Below are 21,335 nucleotides of genomic sequence, written 5' to 3'. Positions count from 1 at the left end.
CCTTCAGATGGGATGAACATGATACTGAGATATGAGCAGAGATGAAAATGTTCAACATTATGAATGAGTCTTTGATGGAGTGAATGTTTAGTGTGTCCCCATCCAAAAATACAGATCTTGACTTTTTAGTGATTAAGTGGCAGGATCTAATAAAAATCTTACTGCTGAATTGCTCTTCTCTAACAGTGACCATGTACTTACTTACTCAGCCTTCCTACAAAGGCAGTAAATCTCAAAAAATCCACACTTCTTGTGCTTCACTTCAAAAGAGACATATACAAAAGATTCTTAATGAGATATGTCAAAGGGGTAGTCCGATGAATTAAATCCTCATGGTCATGTAAGCTATTGGACAACACTATGCTGGAATCACAGCATTAGTGTTAATCACCTATGAAAATGAAAGAGAAAATATAAAAGGAAGCTGAAATCACTTTCCTGCAAAGTTAAGGATACTATTATAAACAGGAAGGAATCCTTCAGATTGTATTTAAAAAAATAAAATCAAAAATATCATAAGCTCTAATAGATTAAATTTAAAGTATGATCAATTAGGCAGAATGGAAAAAGAATTCGAGACTCTACAAGATAAAAGAATCAAAATTAGTACTAAGTCATATTTCAAACAGCAAAAACATGCCAGTATCCATTGGGCCAGTGGACGATTTGTAAGAAATATGTATCTAGGGATATGATTTCTTTCCATTATCTCTTTTCTGTGGAAAAGAAACGAAGTATGCTAAAGTGCTGTTCTCTTGGGGAAGAGAGCTCACCAAACAATCCATATGAATTTGAAGTAATTGTGAAAGCAGCTACAGATAAAATATTAAGGAAAAAAAATGCTCTGATAAAATGCCAGGAAACCACCACTATCACAAAAACTTTGAAAGAACTGAGGTATGAAACAGTTCAACTACTAATGGTGTAACCCTTATCTGACTGGGCAGTAAATAAAATAGCAGATGAAATTCAATCTAGATAAATACAAAGGAAGGGAAATACAGTGTAGATAAATACAAACTCAGGAAAAGCAGTCGTAGGCTCAAAATAGAATGATGGATTCTGACTTGACTGTTTTCACTTAGGAACACAATCTTGGGATTGTGGTTGTTTTACAGAAGTGTCAGTTCAGTGCAGTCAATGCTCACTCCATGTCCCAGGGGAAAAAAACCACAACCTTAAAAATCATAATGAAAGGAATAGAGAATAAACTAGAAAACATTATTATTCAATCGAGTGCATGCACTGCATTTCAGTGCTATCCTCTCATTAGAGAATAGCAACATATAAGGACTAGAAAAGACTCATAGCATTGTAGAATCACAGAAGGGTTTAGGTTGGAATGGACCTTAAAGATCATCTAGTTCTAGCCCCCCTTGGAAGGTGTCCTACCTTCCACTAGATCAGGCTGCTTAAATCCTCATTCCACCTGAGCATCTCCAGGAATGGGGCTTCTACGACTTCTCTGGGCAACCTTTTCCAGTGCCTCACCACCCTAACAGAAAAAAATCCCTTCCTAACATCTAATGCAAATCTTCCTTCTTTCTGCTTAAAACCGTTACCCCTTGTCCTATCACTACACCCCCTGATAAAAAAGTCCCTCTCCATCTTTCCTGTAGGCCTCCTTTAAGTACTGGAAGAGTGCTATAAGATCTCCCCTTCACTTCATAGAAGGAAAACAAGGGTCATTGAGAAATGGAAGTCTATCTCAGTACTGCTTTCAGAAGACTGTGTGAGCTGGGTTTCTTCAGCCTGAGAAAGAGGTGACTGGGGAGGTATAGCAGAAGGTACAAGAGCCAGGTTCAAAAAAACCCAAATTAGATTGTATTCATACGGAAGGTAGTAGACCTTTCAGAATTCTGGGCCAAATAATGCTGCAATAATTAATAACTCTACATGAGTTACAAAGGTGAATGGACAAGTTCTTAGAAGAAAGATTCATAGAAGAAAGACTCATTACAGGACACTAAATGGACAAACCACATCAGGATCAAGACATTCCCAAAGTTGAAAATAATTGGAAGTTGGCAAATCGGTAGATAGTATCATATATACTTGCTTTGTTTCTTCTTTTCTTTGTCTGCCCACTTAGAGAGACCCTTTATTTGAACCAGTACAACAACTCTACAGTCTTATGCTTTCATAATTCTTTATTATTATTAATTATTCTTATTTCTTTATACAGTGGCCCAAATTATACTTTTCAAACAAAAAAACCATGGCTTACTTGATGAGCTCATTATCTGAAAGCCACATGATATGAAGTATTAATATTCCTTCCATCGCTTGTTTGTCTAAGAGCTTTAATCACTACTCAAAATTTGGCTATACTTGAAATAGATGATACACAGAAAAACAATAAAAAAATGGAAATACTAAGTCTGCCCTAAATGGACTGGAAATACAAGCATAGAACAATAAACAGAAACAGAGAGCTATAGCAGGGAAGCAGAAATAAACTGTGAGACAATGTTGAGAGACAGTATCCATTGGACCTTAGAATATTTTTGAGGGCATGGTGGTAGAAGGGTATTAGGAAAGGAAAAATGAGCAGAGTTTGTGGGTATTTACAGGGAACACATTTTCAGTATGAAGGATGCCCAAGGAAAAAATCTCAAACTTGTTTGTTTCAAAATTTAACAGAGCAGAGGTCAATACATTGTGTTAAACAAATTTGTATGGCAAATGTCATCTGTTGTAAAGAAATGGCAGATGAAAAAAGAAGTACTCTGTGAAGTATACTGAAATCAAGCCCAAGGAATTTATGACTGATGCAGCAGAGGATAATTCACTGATGGGATAAAAATGGAAAAGGAACATGGCAGAAGCTGAGAAGAATCATAACAATAGATATGGCAACGTCAGAATTGCATTTTTGAAAACCAGAGAAAGGAATATTGATGTAAACAAGAAGGGAGATGAGCCTAGACAAGAATTTTAGCTGAATGGGCAGATAGAAAAGCTGCATGTGAAGTGTGTTTTCATTGAATCTTTCAGATGTAACTTCAGTGGCAGGATCTGCAGCGAGGTCTGACTTGAGGATTGTATCCTTTGTACGAGCATGAGTGATGGGGATGGTCTCATACTAGCTAAAAAGTTGGTAGGCATATAGAGCTAGGATAAAGGTGGGAAGAACTCTCTTTTAGCTCAAGCTTTAGCTGACAAAAATCTACAACATGACAATTTTTTTTAAGTTACAACTGCTGTTTGATTAAGGGGTTGCAGGACTGGAATTTAGAGTGTGGGGAAGAGAAGGTATGGAAACCAGGAGTCTGCCATCTGTGAGTATCTATATATAGAGGTACCTCACGTGGGACCTGACAGCAACAGAAATACATAGATCCATCTTCCTAACACCTAGGTTTAACAACCACTTCCTTTATCAACAAGAGGGAGTAGGGCCCATCTCCACCTAATGTTAAAAAAACCCACATATTATTTAGCATAACAATTCACATAGAACTAAGGCTCTAATTCTAATAGTTCTTCACCTTTGCAATCTTTTATATATATATATATATATATATATATCTCTTTTATTCAGAAAGATCTTCTACTGAAGATATATACTGTTGTTTTTCACTTTTCCTGGACTCTTTTACAACATGTATACCAGATAATCAAAAAAACCCCCATAATTAATGGACTGAAGCAGGATGAGGACTAAAAAATATCTTAATATGTGAAGGGAATGTTCCCTGACAGCATTTGACTGTAGTAGACCTTGTAGCAGCCTGCAGTTTATTATTTCAAAGTCTTACTGTTTCGAGACTATTGACACTGATTTTCCTCACTATGTAATTTAAAACAGCAAGGACATCCGATTCAGTCTTTTTATATTTTACCATATAACACTAGACAAAAGAGCAGAGATCACTGAGAGAGGTGCTTGCTGTAATGGCACAGATAAAGCCTGAAAGCTGGAACAATTCTCTTTGGAAAGAAGAGGTCAGTCTCCCTACTACAGATGGTGATGCCTTGATGGACAAAAAAAAAAAAAAAAAAAGTTTGCTGTTTGGATTCAGACAGGGAGGTCATGGCTTTAACTGTCTGCACACTGACAGGGAAAAAACCCATCCCTGTTACAGGATTTCATATTATTATTTCTCCATTCACAGTTGATGGATGAGTCAAAAATATACTTACTCTTGAATTTATTCCCTAGGTGAGGAAATACTGTATAACTGTATATTTTCTTTGAAAACCTGACACTTTCATTAAACTAAGAATGATGTTTTTAAGGTAATTTATTTGAGTGTGACTGTATTCTCTGACTTGCTATTGTGTAGCTTCTAAAATGGTCTTTACAGAACCGAAACAAAGGTTCTTTTTTTTCTTAGGGCAATAGTACAGTCAGAAGATATTATTTTCTCTTTTTCTCTAGGAGTTGAAGAGCAGCACTGAAATGGAGATTCAGACACCTACTCTTGCAACAGCCTGCATACTGAAGGTTCAATCTGAAAAGAACTGCTGGAATGCTGAGATAATTGAAAGACTTGACGTGCTTGACATGACCTGATATGCTGAAATATTTCTAGGCATTTTTTAAGTATTATGTTATTGAAGGAGCTGCTGTGACATTTTCATACAAGAGGTACTATTCCAGTTCTTCATAATAATGACCTTCTAAGATAATTTTTTTGTATATGTATGAGCAAAGTATTTAAAGGTGCTAAACTGACAACACTTGCAATCTATTTAATGGATATAGCAATGTCAGTACACTGTTTAGCTTCCAGCAGCGTGCCAGTAATACCTCATTTCTTCAACCAAAAAGGCAACTGAACATTTCACCGTCCTTGATAATCTGCTGAGATTGGCAGAAGCGTTGCAGAAATAAGGGGATCAGACATTCTCTCTGAAGACTTCTTGTGAGCAAATTCTTCCCGTCTTTTCCCCTTATTTGAATTAGTCTGACTCTAACGGAAGTCAGCATTTACTAAGGGGATCTTATCTTTTAACAGATTTTTTTTAGAATTATGATCAAAGTTGAACTAGTAGTTCTAGTTAATTTCTACAGTGTATGTTTTATTTACTTTGAATTACTAAATTTGGAGGATTTCTTGGTAAGCGCTATGTTTGTAGTGTTCATAAATTTAGGGAAAGAGTAAATAAATTTTAGGTACTTCACACTTCTTTTAATTTTATTGATGTGGGTTTTTTTTCTCTGTTGAGGAATGAGGGTGAATTATGCAAGCTGACTACAGAAGAAAATGTGCATGCTATTTTTAGAAATAAAAGTTAATTGTGAATATTCCTTTGGAGTGTGGGAAAAAGAGAGGAAGAGTAAAAAGAAAGATTTGGGATAAGAAAGAGAAAGGCAGAAGGGCTGAGAGGATTCAGGTTGTGGGACAGAGTACACAAAGGGACAAAGAAGGAAGAAGGAAGGAGTGGTTGGACAATGTGAGGTGCTGATGATGAGCAGGGGCAGGCAGCCATTAATTAACTTCTGCTTGATCACCTATTCTTGCCAGAACTGTATAGGAATAATCCTAGCATTGCAGATTACCTAGAGGGCTGAACCGAAAGCCAGACAGGCCATATATCTGCTTTGACTTTCATGTTCAAAGGAATCCTGTGTTCCACCACTGCTCTACAGGGCATTATCTTCCCCTTGCCCATGTTACATGCTGAAAGCCCTGACTCTTTGAAGCTGCCTGTGTCTCTCAGTCAGCTTTTATACATAAAGCCAAATTGTGATTCAGTTCTCTTTACTTTTCCTTCCCTTTAAGCATGATTTGAGTCGTCCTGCTGATCACCCTGTATGGGAGAGGATCAGGGGCTTGTTCCCTGGCAGGCAGGGGATACTCCAGAACCTGTTGCTGCACGTGACAGCGTGGATCTACAGAGTCCAAATGAAGGAATCTGAGCCCTTTTTGTTGTCCTATTAAGAGTGCAATTGTGTGTGAAGAGAAAGTAGGAAGGACATACCACTTAAAGGGAATAAAAACCTAAACAAACAAGGAGTAAACAGCTAAGACATATGTAACTCCTACTGGAACAGGAAAGCAGATCAGAGTTTTGAAGGAAAGACTAAACTGCATAGGCCGATAGCATATTTGGTTAGGACTGTCAAAATCAGATTCAGTAAATAAGTTAATTTTGCAGTCAGGCTACCCATGTAACCTACACTCTATTTTAAAAAAGCACAACTAATATCCCCATGAAACTTGTTTTTGTTTTTGCAATACCAAGAGGAATTTTATCTCTGGGAAGACTTGTGTGGGTGCAGAGCTGTGCTAAATGTAGTCCTGTTACAGACTGTATTCTTGCCAAACTTTACATCCCCTCCACACTTCATTGTAGAATTAGTTTTAGGGAACTTGCATTTATTAATCATTAAACACACATCTTCCAATAAGGTTCTTAGAACTCTGCTGCAAGCTTTCATGTTTAGCACTATTCTTGATCCTCAAACTCTTGAAATCATACCAGTATGTCAGAGCACCTTCTCTTTAAGATGTTTTCATTTTTCTAATTACAAAAACAAGTTTTTGGGGAAAAAGCTAAAAAGCAGATTATTCCCTTAGTTGTTTTTTTAAAAAAAAAACACTTCACAAAGGTTTTGTGCGGCACGCTCATTATTCATGAGGGACTCCTGCAACAGGCACCTACGTTGTCTCCTTCACTACCTATCTCTCACCATTAGGTTTTGCGCTTTGTTCCTGGACTCCTGTGTTGTGGTAAAACACAAATCTTTGGGTTTTTTTTTTTTCCCCAAACGCAATGGGTTGCTGTTTCAAGAGTGCAAGAATGAACTTGACAATGCAACGCAGTCTGCAAGGAACTGAGCTCTTAGGGTTTCTGAGAATTAATTGATAAATTTCACTGCAGCTGGTTTGTATGTTTAATTATCTCATCATATAAATCTATCTTGTAAGATGTAGCTGGCTTAGGTCAAGAGATAACCTGTCTTAGAGCTGTGAGAATTTATTAATATGCTTATTTGTCTTGTAAGATGCAGCTATTGTAGGTCAGGAGATAACTCACCTGATGGGATGAGGGGGAATGGCCCCAAGCTGTGCCAGGGAAGGTTCAGATTGGATATCAAGAAAAAAAATTTCACAGAAAGGGTCATGGGGCACTGGCAGAGGCTGCCCAGGGAGGGGGTTGAGTTATCAGCCCTGGAGGGGTTTAAAAGACAGGTAGACGAGGTGCTCAGGGACATGGTTTAGTGGCAGATAATAATGGTTGGACTTGATCCTGGAGGTCTTTTCTAACCTGGTGATTCTATGATTCTGATCGGAGTCTCCAGACATGATTGGATAATCTAAGAAAATAATGAACATTCTTTAAGGATTTATATAGTTCTTTGTCTAAAGCTAGTATATATTTCCACTGCTTTTGTAAGTTATGCCTTTTTTAGAAGGGCATCCGATTGCGCGCTGAATTGTAAAATAATTATTGTCTTTGCTTCGAAGTCTTTGTCCTTTTCAATATTTTACCAGTGAATAAGTGTTTCTCACAGGGGTTAAATAAAAGCAGTTTGACAATGCTTCCTTTGCACGCGGAGGGAACAGAGGAAGAGCCGTACTCTTTTTCGAGCCTTTTATTCCTACTAAATGCGAATCACAGCAGTCCCGCCGCCTGCGACTGAATGAGACTTTCTGTCCCGCGGGTGCTCGGGACGCTCCCCGCCGGGCGCTAGGACCGCGCAGGCGCCGTGGGGCGGGCACGCGCGCAGGCGCGGCAGAGGGAGCGGCGCGCGCGTGGGTCTGCATCCGGGTCGCCGAGGCGCCCATTGTCTGGGGAAGGGGCCCGGGCTCGGCGGCGCCGCACCGCAGGGCTCCCGCCCGCCCGCCGCTCCTCTCCGCAGGCTTTAGTAAGTCACCTCCGGCGGCTCCTCCTGCCCCCGTCCCGCGGAGATGCCGGAGCGCCTGCTCCCTTCCTTCCCTCGCCGGCGGGTCGCGCCGAGCCGCTGCGCCTGGCGGTGCCGGTGGCTCCGTGCCCGCCCCTCCGCGGGGTCTCTGGCGTTCACTTGGCGCTCCAGGGGCTGCTCCCGGCCGGCTCGGTCCCGCGGAGCCACTCCCGGTGCCCCCGCCCCTGCGTGGCATGGCCGTTCTGCCTTGCTTTTTCATTTAGATATCTTAGTTCCCACTGTGCCACCCAGTAACGATTCTGTGTTTTTCTTTCCCTGCAGTGGACCGCAGTTCGAAGAGGAGACAAGTGAAGCCTTTGGCAGCTTCGCTGCTGGAAGCTTTAGATTATGATAGCTCTGATGACAGTGATTTTAAAGTTGGAGATGCTTCAGGTAAATATGCTTCCTCATCTCCTCGGTTCAGAATTACCTTATTTTTGTTTATGGTTGCTTACTTAATATTGTATGGGCGGCAGAGGGGTATTAGTGAACTGTTGCGACCTGGAGCCGCTTGAAGTGCAGTGAATTGGTTGGATAACTGGAAATTCTCATCCTGCAGATAGAAAACAACTTATAAAACATCCATAAAATACTCCAACTGCAATTACATTTTTTCTCAACAGAGAACTTGTGATTATCAAACTAGTTTTGACTGAGTCATTTGGCTAGCTTATGTACTGACTACCTTAACATCTTACATCTATGCTCTTTTTTCCTGTAATGTAGAGATATTCACTGCATTTGGTATTGAATTAAGAATATGCTGAAGCCATTTTGTTTTGAATCAGTCTGGATAACAGTTTGTTGTGGACTTAATAACTTGCTTGTTTGTCAAGGTTAATTCCACTCAGTGAGTGAAAACCTTAACCAGAAAGACAGTCTGTTGAGATTTTTGCTGTTTTTTTACAATAGGCAAACTTAAGGTGTCCACTCGGATAGCTGTGCAGAAAGGTGTATTTGTTTCATACTAGATGGAAGTCCTTGCTTCAGAGTGTTTCTGTTCTGCAGTCTTTTCACTAAGTGAAGTTTTCGGTATCTGCCATGAACATGCACAGATACTGAAAGTAAACAGGATGTCAAAGTAAAATTAATAAATATAAGTGCATTGGAGGGAAGTGAAAGAAGGGGCAGGACCATGTTTGTGAAGAAACTCCACAGTGGGTGTTTTGTGGCATATGCTGAGGGAAATAAGCAAAGAGATGCACATTGGGAAAGATGTGAGGGAAGCATTGTGACATATTGTAAAATAGCTTTACTTTGTTATTTCTGTACAGGGGATGCTGATCTATGTTATCATGTGAATGTATCTTGCAAAAATATTCCCCATGTCCATTTAAAAGCTTATTTTTTTAAGTATCTGGCAAGCTCCTCCTTATTAGTGAACTTCAAAATGCTTAATAATCGTTTCTCCAGTGCCAGTTTTAAGATAGGCCCTAGTGCTCCTTGGTTGTTTTTTTTAAACTAAGCTTAGACATAGAATTATAGACTCGTAGAATACTTAGGGTTGGAAGGGACCTTAAAGATCATTTGGTTCCAGCCCCCCTGCCATGGGCAGGGACAATGTTTCCCTTGGTTGATCTGGTAGAAGCTGCAATGACTTAAGAGAGTAAAACTGATGTCATCTGAAAAACTTCATGCTAAGATTTTTGGGGACTTGTTTAATTTACTTTTTTAATCTTGTCTTGGGGATTTCTGATGCTTTCTTTTGAGTCAGGACACCGCCTTTTGTAAAGACAGTTTGCCATAGAAGGAAATGATTTTTACTTCCCAAAGAAAATATTCTTATCCTGGAATAGTAGTGTAGGCAACATTTAAGGTAAAAGGAGAGTTGGAAATGGAGTGCAGGAGCTGGACACATAATTCAAAGCAACATAGTATTTGATTAGAAGACAGCCTATTAATTAAAAATAATAGGTAAAGCTTCTTGACTGAACTTTGTCTAAATGCAGAGGATTCATTTGAAATTGATATCCTCTTTGGCTTTTAGGGTATCGTATGTACACGTGGTCTAGCCTTGAGCATATTTCAATCTCAGTTTCATTTTGAGGAAGTCAGTTGGGATTTCCCTTAAAAAAAAAAAACAAAACAGTAAATGGAAACAAGCATGTGAGAATAACCTAAGTTGCACTTACAAAATGTTTTCCTAGTTACTGTGTTGCCTTTATATGTCATATAGCTTTTTTTTTTGTCTTGAACGTATACCTATCACTTATAGAAATTGATAGTCTCTTTAACAGAATTCAAAGTTTAGTGAATATATGTTGAAATAGCAGCAGAATTTGACATTTTACACTTTATTCAAAGATTTTCAGTGTGAAAGGGGGAAGTTGTGAGGGTTTTGAGAAGTTGAGGAATACAAAATTACTAAATATACAACCTTTTAAGTTGAAAGAAAAAATTTCCTGTGTACTACAAGTTAAATGAGTAGTTGCAGGATATTTGAAACAACATCTGTGCTGGTTTAAAATTAGGCTGGTACAACATAGCCTTAAATTTAGATTTTCCTAGTCCAATTAGGTTCAGATGGAAGAAGTGCTTAGTTAAAGGGACAGTTTTTACACACACACACACACACAAATAAAATCGATAATTTCAGAAGTTATACATACAAAAATTGTGTACGCATTTGTGTGCAGGCCTACTAGACAAATTCTGAATTGTTGCTAATAGAAAACAGATTTTCCCTTTTTTCACTGTGGATTCAGCCTTCAGAGCATAATGTTTATTTCTCCAGTACAGACAAGGCTGTTGCTCTTTTTCTTCCTTCTGTGACTGTAGAGGTCTCCCCTTGTGCAGCCTGTTGCAAATCAGTATTTAGTATTTGTTTGAATTCAGAATTTCATTGTGTAGTTTGCTCAGAAAGGGAAATAAATATGACAGAAGGAAGAAACAATCTTTCTGCATTGAATATGGCAATGAGTTCTACTTGTGCACTAAAAAGAGTCCTGTAAGTATGGTAATTCCACAGCTCTGTAATGTGTATTTATTTGATTCACAAATACGCATACAGGCGTTTAGAAAAAAACAAGAGATGTGGAAGTTAAAGGGCTATGTAAATACTGAATTAATATAATTCTGAAGTTGTTTAGCCCCTGTAGATTATCTTGCATCCATATGTATGAGCTTTAGGATGTTTAGGATATGTGCTAGTAGATGATATTGTGCAAGTCTAGAAGAATTGAGCTGTGAATGTTTAAGCTTTTACACATATTAATTGTTCTATCAGATTTCTAGGAATATGAGGTACAGTAAGGATTTGAGAAGTTAGTATTAAGTACTTTTAGGTAAAAGGGATCAGCATTTCTGAATTTTTGTATTCAGATCCTGATGCCTTTGTAAATTTTTTTCATTGCAGAAAATACTTCTAATCATCTAACCTCCATTTCCACCAAAAAAAACCCCAAAATCCGTAGAAGATAAGACCATTACAGCAGTGTAGTTGATTCGTTTTCTTTTAGATTTAGGTCACACCAACAGACAATTACTGCCTTTTCCACTTAAAGATCTCATCATTCTGACATCTCCTTAGGGAGATTGATTTTATATTCTTTATTCTGTTACATTATTGTAAATTTACTTAATGTAAATAGTTTTCAGGCCTGTGGGCTTTTCATTATGCTGATATTGAATTAAGTAATTTTTTAATGGCTTCTCTGTTTCTACATAATGGAAAGTAGTAATGCAATATTCTAAAGTACTGTATTTTTATGTTTATTAAAAAAAAAATTAAAAAAAAGTTCCTCAAGTAAGAATGTCATGTGATCTTAATGTGGGATCAATTAAACAAACTGTCCCTTTGGAGTAAGAATATATAAATGTGTGACTTGAAATGATGGTACTGTAATATACTCAACTGAATTTTTTTAATGATGTTTCACAGTACAGATCAGTCATTTGAAGTTTTGCTTTTAAGCTTACTAAAGCATAATTTGTTTGAGTTTTTTTTGCTTTTTAAAATTTCTTTTATGAGAGCAGCTGGAGATATATGTATGTCAGAAAGCAGTCATAGTTGTAGAGTAATGCCCAGCAGGATTCCAAAGCAAGGATTTACCACTTTTCTTCTCTCTCATTTAGAGGTAGTTCAGTCTTGGCAGCTAATATACTGAAACTGAAACGATGCAGAGAAGTGTAGTGTGGTCCCTGAACAAGAGAGATGTGTGAATTTAAGGGTTGATTTTCTGCCTCATTGTAGCTAAAAGAAGCGTAGCTGAATGCTGCCTTGAAGTACTGAATTTGATCACCACTTCTACTACAAGTCTTCCAGATTCAGTTTTTTAGAGACACTTGTTAATGTTTGGGTTTTTTGGTGTTGAGTATGGAGCCTGACTTGCATAAATATTATTTACTATTATTGCATTTGAGGTCAGTAGGAGCTCTCTTTGAAACATGTAATGATCTATATAAATGCATATATTAGGTATTCTTAATAACCTGTACCTTGATCTACAAAGAAGAAGTTGCAAATGTCTCTATCTTTCTGTAATTCATTCCCCTTTACTACAATGGAGATTCTACCAGTGCATTCCCATACAGGATATTGTATGTAAAGAAATGTTTGCGAAGCAAAAAGTGATAAACACTCCTGAAAAATTAATGAAGAAATCGATCTTTTTTTTTTGAAAATAAACTTAAGTGATATGCAACAGAAAAGTTGTAGGGTGTTTCAATAGATAGTGAAAGTAAAAGAAAATATTAAATAGCTGATTAATTATCATGTAATTACACAATCTTAGTTGTTACAATCTTTTTAAGGCTTGACTTTGCAACTTTGATGTTTAGTCCCTCAGACTGGAATTCTCAAGGACTTTTTTCCATTAAGGAAAAGGAAAACACAGGCATTATATTCTCTTGGGTTATCTTCATCCTAAGTGAGATTTTCTATCCATACAGGTGCCACTTCAGGTAACACTTTGGGGTGACTAATGGGCATTTTGAACTTGCATTCTGTCTGGAAACAGTGAGATTTCTGTTCTTCTGTGTGTTTACTGACAGCAGAGAAATAACGTAACAGAAATCTAGGCTTTCATTGCATTGTCTGGGTATAGTGGATTTAGTGATGGGGTGATGTTATTTTTCTTTGTTTTTTGCTACTGTGATTCTTTGTGTTCTGTCTTTCCAGTCTATCTGTCCCTTACAGAACCTTGCTCATCAGTGTTGTTTTGTTTGTTCAGTGAGTCTTGAACAGGATTTTCCTGGTCTGCTATTTTATTAGTCCTACCTCACTTGCTCTTGCATCTCCTTGTTTAGGTGTGTATGTCTAGCTTTTGTGTAATTCCTGCCACATGGAGAAGGTTGTTCTGTGCTTTGACTTCAGCTTGATGGGGCGGTCTGTTTCTAGCCTAGCCACCTCTGAGGGTCTAGACATGCTCACTGATGATGGGCTGCTTCAAGTGTTTCTTCAGTATATACTCGTTACGGTGCCTCAGGGCCTTAGACTTGGCATGTCCAAGATACATTCAACAGTCTCTCTGGGACAGATGTTATTGAAGGGGTTTTGTTTTGGGTTTTTTTTGTTTTTTTTTTTTTTTGAAAACTCTATATTTTAGCTCACTATTCAGCAATTTGTATTGGAATCCAATTTTATGGATTAGCTGGGACTGCAGCTTTGCTGAAGGAAGTCATGAGTATACAGTACTTCATCCCAAACAAGTAAAGTTTGATAACGCTAAAAGCAGGGAGAGTGGGAAATGGCAAGCAAATTCAGGAGGTAGGGTTACACTGTAATCTGTGTTAATGTGCTGTAATGAGGCAGTTCCCAAAGACTCAAGTTAAGGCTGGCAGTCTCGGGTTTCCGGTGCTTTTATGACTTGAATAGACATCTACTGAAAGGCTGTGTGATATAATTAATGCTGCTGTGGAAGTGGGGAAACTACTTACTAAACAATCACTTAGGTTCGTCTTCCATCCTTTTTTCTTTTAAATACTTAACTTCTGAAACAAGAGTAATTGTGGATCAGTGACCAGATTAATTTCCTACTCTGCCCAGTCTGTCTCTGCAGTCAATACAGATTAGACATTTTTTCCAAAACGTTGAGAAGTTAATTTCTTTCCTTACAGCAGTAATATCTTAATCTGTGTTGGGTTTGGTTTGTATGCTATTAATCATGTTACTTTAGACAGTTCCATTTTTTTAACTGCCAGAATTAGCAGTGTTGAATTGCCAGTAGTGTATGGATGTTGAATCAACATACTCCACAAAATAGCATAAGAAGTCGGTGGCATGTATCTTAACTGATGCTAGATTCTCTTTTTTTGGAAGTTATGTTGAAAGTGAAGTATTAAGTTTTTTCAATTCTTGCTTTCAGTGTAGTTGTATCAGTTTTAGCATAACGGACCTCTGTGGCTTTAGTCTTCTAGACAAATATGATTAGGAATTAACCAGTTACACAACTCTGCTTTTGGCAATTTAAAAGGTTTTTTTTATGTATTATCAAGATTTTCCTGACTTATTTTAACGTTGAGTTATTAATATTGAAACTTTCTAGTTTAAGCTTTTCCTTAGGTATTTTGGAGTCCTTAAAAATTATTTTCTGTTGCAATTTCAGTAGCTTTCCCCTGAAGTCTTCTATGTAGTAGGTATTATACAAGACTCCACAGCTGACATGGAGATTAGTAGTCACTTTTGTTTATCTTTATTATACTTATGTTAATTCTGGAGCATAATGTTCTGTCCTGGAGAATTCCTGTCTTTAGCATTGCCCTCTTTAGGTTTGATTGCTAGCTTTTGTTGTGCTCAGTAGAGTTAAATATACAAGGTGTATAGATATGAATGATGCCTTTCTTACAACTGTTATTTCTCATATTTGTTCTCAGTGGAACTCTGTATTCTTCAATCTGTAGTCTTCGTTGACAGTGTATCTGGCCCCATCTTTCACTGATAGTAGCTTGACTTCTCTCCCGTAGGGAATGACATTATATGGTTGCCAATTTGAAAGAGCCATTCTTTAAGGATTTCTTTCAAGGAGAAAATTGTATACTACAGCCTCTTCCTAACTGAAAGTGCATCTGACAGTGCACCTGCAAAAATAGCTTTTATCACAGAATAGCTCTTTCTAGAAATGCACTTATCTCAGTGGATGCATTCAGGCAGAAGAGGACTATCCCTTACTATAGCTATCTCTGATGTGTACATACATGCAGAAGGGAGGGTACAAAGCATAATGTGCAGGCAGAAGGCAATGAGAATTTGAAGGAGATAAGTAAATGAAACTAACATTTATTAGTTCTCTGCCTCATATTGTTTGCCTGGCATAAAGCAGCTGCAGAATATTCACAGTGTTGTAGTATCGATGTACAATAATCACTGTTGGTAACTTAGTGCTGTTAAAAGATCAAACTATGTCCAGACTATGATTCCCCCAAATATGAAGTGGAAGCTTGGACAAGTAGTTTAGCCATATTTAGAAATGGAACATGACAATCATAATACAGGATTGGGGATGATGTGATTGAGAGCAGCCCTGCAGAAAAGGACTTGGGGGTGCTGGTTGATGAGAAGCTCAGCATGAGCCAGCAATGTCCACTTGCAGCCCAGAAGGCCAACTGTATCCTGGGCTGCATCAGAAGAAGCTTGGCCATCAGTTTGGGGGAGGTGACTCTGCCCCTCTACTCCTCTCTTGTGAGACCTCATCTGGAGTATTGTGTCCGGTTCTGGAATCCTCAACATAAGAAGGATATGGAGCTGTTGGAACGGGTCCAGAGGAGGGCTGCAAAGATGATCAGCGAGCTGGAGCACCTCCCATATGAGGACAGGCTGAGAGAGTTGGTTTGTTCAGCCTGGAGAAGAGAAGGCTCTGAGGAGACCTTATAGCAACCTTCCAGTACCTGAAGGGGGCCTACAGGAAAGCTGGAGAGGGACTGTTTATAAAAGGCTTGTAGTGATGGGACTAGGGGCAATGGGTATAAACTCGAGAGGAGCAGATTTAGACTAGACGTAAGAGGGAATTTCTTCACTACGAGGGTGGTGAGGCACTGGAACAGGTTGCCCAGGGAAGTTGTGGATGCCCCATCTCTGGAGGTGTTCAAGGCCAGATTGGATGGGGCCTTGGACAGCTTGATCTAGTGGGACGTGTTCTTGCCCATGGCAGGGGGGTTGGCACTACATGATCTTTAAGGTCTCTTCTAACCCAAACTATTCTATGATTCTATGATCACAATTAAAACATCCAAAGAAATTATCGTCATGGAGTTATGGTGAGAAAGTAGAACAAGAGAAAATGACAGAATCACAGGATGACCTTAAGTGGAAGGAACCTACAAGGATCATCTAGTCCACCTCCTATCCCTGCATAGAACAACCCCAAAATTTATACCATGTGTCTGACTGCATTGTCTAAATGATTCTTTAATATTTTTGGGCTTGGCTTCATGAGTACTTCCCTGGGGATCCTGTTACAGGGTTCTACAACCCTCTGAGTGAAGAACCTTTTGCTAACGTCCAACCTAAACCTTTCCTGACACATCTTCCTGCCATTGCCTTAGGTCCTATAATGGTCACCAGAGAGATTAGTGCCTGCTCCTCCTCTTTCTCTTGTGTTAATTTGCACACATCAGTGTGCTTTTTTTGCATCCGTGAAGTGCATCAAGAACTTGGTGATGGCTCGGAACAAGCTGAAAACTAGCTATTTCCTAATTGATCCCTGAGCTTTGTTTTCTTGTTAGTTTTAAGTATTTTTCTGAGTTTTTCTTCATTAAATCTAATACTGTAAATGAAAAGTAGTATGTGAATATAAGATGAGAGGTAGTCAAGGTAGGTGGTGGTTATAAAATTTAACAAGTTCACTTGCCATCTTTTTCAGTATTTTTTACATGTACTTTATTGTACAGACACCTTATTTTTGTGTGCTTTTTTTTTTTTGTTTCCATACAAATCCTCTTCTTTTCCCCTGCATGGGCAAGCGTGTGTTAATTAATGGAAATAGTAACTACACACTGAACAGTGCCGTATGAGTGGTATAATGTTAGACTTTATGCGTTGTTGTGCCGGTGCAACACTAAATGAGGCATGGCTTATGTAGGATTAATAAGTGAAATAACACTGGCAATTAGAAGAGCCTCCAAACTTAGAAACCAAACCTGTACTGAAAATGGATGTATGGGATTATCCATATTATTGTTACTACTTGTTACGCAAACTCTTAAGTTTGTAATTTTAAATTTTTTCCATTGAATGGCTATATTATTTTGAAGATTTAGAACATGCCTCCAGAAATTAAAAGCTGGATTGCTTTCTTTAAGATGTGACTTCACATGGAAATTATTCCGTGCAGCTGCTTATTGTTAAAATGCAATGCAATTCAAAGGAACATTTAACATTTATTTAATAAATTCTGCCATCTTTTTTTTTTACCATCTTAAAATGCAGTCATGTTTAACAGATTCTCAACATACCACTCGAAATAGCATTATTTGAACTCCAGCTGAAACAATAGCTGGAATATCTTATGAGGGAGGAACATACATAATTCTTTTGTTTAACAACTTGCTTCAACAGATTTTATTTTTGGGGGTACATTTGTGTCGGAATTTTTTTAAATTTTCATATGCTCAACAGATTCTGAAGGAAGTGGTCATGGGAGTGAAGATGCATCAAAAGACAGTGGTGAAGGTTCCTGTACTGAATCAGAAGAAAATATATTGGAGGAGGAACCGGCAGAAGAGAAGGTAGAAGAGCAGCAGCCAAAAAGCTCCACTGAAGAAGAGGTGACAACAGCAGACAAAGAGGTAATTAAAACTGAAAAGAAGGAGCAAGAAGATGAAGAAAAGCCAAAAAAGAAGAGAGAGAAAGCAGCTGAACCTGAGGCTGTGGCCGATGAGCAAACAAACGAACCAAAAAAATGGAATTTGCGCAGGAACCGACCTTTGCTGGATTTTGTATCAATGGAAGAACTAAATGATATGGATGACTATGACAGTGAAGATGACAATGACTGGCGGCCTACTGCTGAGAAGAAAAAAGGAAAAAGTGCACTGCGAAAAGAGGGGAGTGATGGAGATAATGAGGATGATGAAGATGACGGGAGTGGCAGTGATGAGGATGACAATGATGAGGAAGGTAATGAAGAAGATAATAGCAGCACGGCTAGTGATGGAGGATCCAAGAAGAAGAAGAGTAAAGTTCTTAACAGGAATAATGCAGATGATGAGGAATTGACAAATGATAGCCTGGCTCTTTCACAAAGCAAGAGTAATGAGGTAGTGCAACCAACTTTCTATAATATATCTATTGACAAATGGAAACTGATCCTCAGTTGGTATTCTGTTAATTTGAAAAGCTAAACCCGTTGGCTGGAATTGTGCTTACATGAGTAAGGGAAGCAGCAAAATTGTGCTTAAATAGGCACCACATATTAAATAACCTTGTTTGGACCGTTTGGCCAATCTAATGCCCCTAAAGATAATAAAGAGACTGCTCTTGGCTTTAGTGGGTGATTGGATTAGTTCTAAAGCAAATATGAGGTCCAGTATGCAAATAAATATGTATTAGTGAGACTTTTAGTTCTGTTTTAGCTTAAGTGTTTCATGCTTGTAATGCCATAAAAGTTAAAAGCAGCTGTGACATATTCATAAAATAACTAAATGATAGGTTATTCTTTATTGTAGTCCTTCTTTGTGATAATTGCAAAGTCTGATCGCTACATTCATTGATAGAAGATTTCTAAGTAATGAAATATGCACACTGGTTTTAAAATCAAATAGGATAATCATAATTTGTTGAGTTTGCTTATAATGCTCACAAATGAAGTGATTTCTTACCATACTAAAAAGCATTTGAGAATTATTATTAAATATCTTCTGATTGCAGAATATGAAAATACGTTAAGTGTTTAGTAATGCAACTTTATTTTTTTTTTTTTTGCTATGCACAGTTACAGTTGTCTTAAAGATTGTGCCTGTGGAGAAATAAGATATTAGGCTGTCAGGATGGTTGACTTCATGTCCTGCGGTAGCAAATTTTGAACAAAGTAAAAAGAGTTGCTGTAAAACATACAGGAAGTAATTATAACGTCAGTATAATATTTGATACATTATACTGATATGACACTATTTAAAGTTCTACTTTTTCCTGTAATCTTTATTTTAATGTAAAATACCAAGGAACTAAACAGAGCATTTGGAAGAATCAGTTGTTTCCATTTCATGTACTTTGTTATGTATTTTACATATATGATTGTGAACTAGCTGTGCCGTTTGAGTCACTAGTAGTAACTGTGACTGGAAAAAAGAAAAGGTATAATTCTGAAATTTACTTTTTATAGAGACATATTCTTTCATTGTGTAGTTCTGTAATTTTAGTATTTTTACCTGTACTGTCTTGGCTTATGATCTGGAAGTACTTTACCAGTACTGATAATCAAAATTTCAAATAGAGATCGGCAATTTTCTTTCAGCAGTGTTTGCCATATCAGAATGGAGACGTGAGTCTGTGTTCTCAGTGATCTGTTCTTGAGTATATCTGTCCACAATTTCTATTGACTAGGAAAATCAGGCTTGTTCCAGAAACTCAGAGCTGTCTCTGATGTGTCTTTTGTGAAGTCTCTTAATATGCATGGCCCTCAGAGTCTGTACTTGCCTTGATTTCAAGACACTGATCAAAAGAAAAAAATCAAAATTTGAAAATTTGAAGTTCAAATTATGATTTTGTAACTGGTAATTTATATTTACTGCATATGAAGCAAAGTAATGTTTCTGTGTAGGTGTTTAACAAGAAATCTTGCAACAGTGAGCATCTGTAGACTGGATTATAGACTGTTATTTTTAGATTGATACTCAGCTGTGTTATAACAGTATGCTTTTGACTACTACAGTACTTTAAAATATTTATCTCCCCCCCTAAAAAACCAACACCAAAAGCCCCATCTGCCTAGCAGACAAGTCTGGCAAAATCTTGTTACACTGCAGAAGCTAAGTTCTTAGAAAAACATATATCTAAATAGATAATTAATTTATGAAAGAATGTTCAGGTAATTAACTCTGAACATGTAGTAGTGCCCCTAATATGCCTTCTTCTTCCCCTTTCCTTAGTTTTTGGAGGTGGATGTTAGGGGTGGGTATTGGGGGAGTTGCTTAGTTTTTGTTTCTGTGTGATTTTTGGTTTATTTTTATACATTTTACAAAAATATTTTGAGATCTGCGTATACAGTATTTTAACTTGTACTGTAATGAAATACTATGTGGTTTTTTACTGCATTAGGCATAGAAGACAAACTTAGTTTTCTTTTCTAAAGTCAAGCATCATTAGTAGATAAATGGTGCTTTTCTGTTTCTATAATTGCTACCACTTTATGGGATTCTTCTATTCTCAGTGAGGTGTTTCTTTTTTTTTATTTTTATATTTCTTTTAAAGTTACAAGTATGCAGGCATTTAGCTTGAAATGCTCGCTTTCTACATTAACACCACAGAAACTGTGTAGTGATTCAGCTGAAATGCTTTCTCCCACTTAGGCAAGTAGCTGGACTTGTTCAGGAATTTTAGCAGCCATTACTAGCTCTATGTAGAGGTTCTCATGCTTTAGGCCAGTAGAGTCAGCTCCTGGGATGGGATCATTCAGGTGTTTGCATGGACTGAGAAGGGGAGAGCAACATATGTTCCAGATCACTCCCTCTCCATGTCTGCATAGAAAGTTAAGTTTTTCTGCTTGTCTGTTTAACCTGTTGGCTGTCTTCACATATGGTGAACTGTGATGGATGGGGATCCTAATATTAGGTCCAGATTTGATTCCCTTTCATCATGGCTTGTTCCTTTTTTTTGTATGGTTGCTTATGTTGTCCCTAAACAGCTAGTGTTATTTCAGTGTTGTTTATACGCTGCAATCCTGTTTGTTTAATTTGAAGTAACAAGTGGTTTTTGTGGGCTTTTTAATGGATTTTTTTTTTTTTTTTTTTTTTTTTTATTACCAGACTTCAGGCTTCTATAACAGTAGACCTTGCAAATTTCTTTTAAACTTTTGTTGATGGAGCCAAATAACACTTAAAGGTGCTGTCACAAAAAGCTGATTCCTTTAGAATTTCAGGATGCTTCAAAGAAGCCTGTGCCTTTGTACAAGTAATACTGCCAAGGTTAGGGAGTATTTACTGCCATTTTCCTATCTGTAAAATGAATGGTAAGCTAAACGTGAGTATTTTGATGGGCCGCTGTATTTTTTCAAAAAATGTGTAAGTTTCTTGCAATCTTCAAAATGCTTTCCAACCCTGTCCTAAAAGGAGGATATTGGAAGACATGCTGTGTAAGTCTGAACTCTGTGGGGGAGAATCTTGTATTTTTCACAATTACTGGCCTTCCTTTAAGCAAGCATGACCGTGTAAAGGTTGTATAATCTTACATTTTTACTTCTAGATTAGATGTTTTTTATAGGTCATGTTTCATTACGTTGTTTAGAGAAAATGGATGGGAGATAGAGAAGCCTTTCTTAACTGGTAGAAGTATGTTTGACCTTTCTTTGGTCAAAATATTACAGCAAAGTACCTCTGTTACTTG

The 21,335-nt window shown here is 37.7% G+C and overlaps 1 protein-coding gene across 1 annotated transcript in view; it reads left to right on the top strand.

Annotated features, from left to right (window-relative positions):
- The first annotated feature begins 7,675 nt into the window (after positions 1-7,675).
- PHF14 (PHD finger protein 14) overlaps positions 7,676-21,335 on the top strand; it is a 158,420-nt gene continuing 144,760 nt past the window's right edge. Inside the window, exons 1-3 of the mRNA XM_054060246.1 lie at positions 7,676-7,822; positions 8,141-8,251; positions 17,412-18,052. Of these exons, the coding sequence (XP_053916221.1) occupies position 7,822; positions 8,141-8,251; positions 17,412-18,052 (753 nt within the window). The 5' untranslated portion in view covers positions 7,676-7,821. The remainder of the gene's footprint in view (positions 7,823-8,140; positions 8,252-17,411; positions 18,053-21,335) is intronic.

The sequence above is a fragment of the Cuculus canorus genome, chromosome 2, assembly GCF_017976375.1.
Source record: "Cuculus canorus isolate bCucCan1 chromosome 2, bCucCan1.pri, whole genome shotgun sequence".
NCBI lineage: Eukaryota > Metazoa > Chordata > Aves > Cuculiformes > Cuculidae > Cuculus > Cuculus canorus.
Note: the sequence above shows the minus strand (reverse complement) of the source record. Positions and strands in the feature narration are given on the sequence as shown.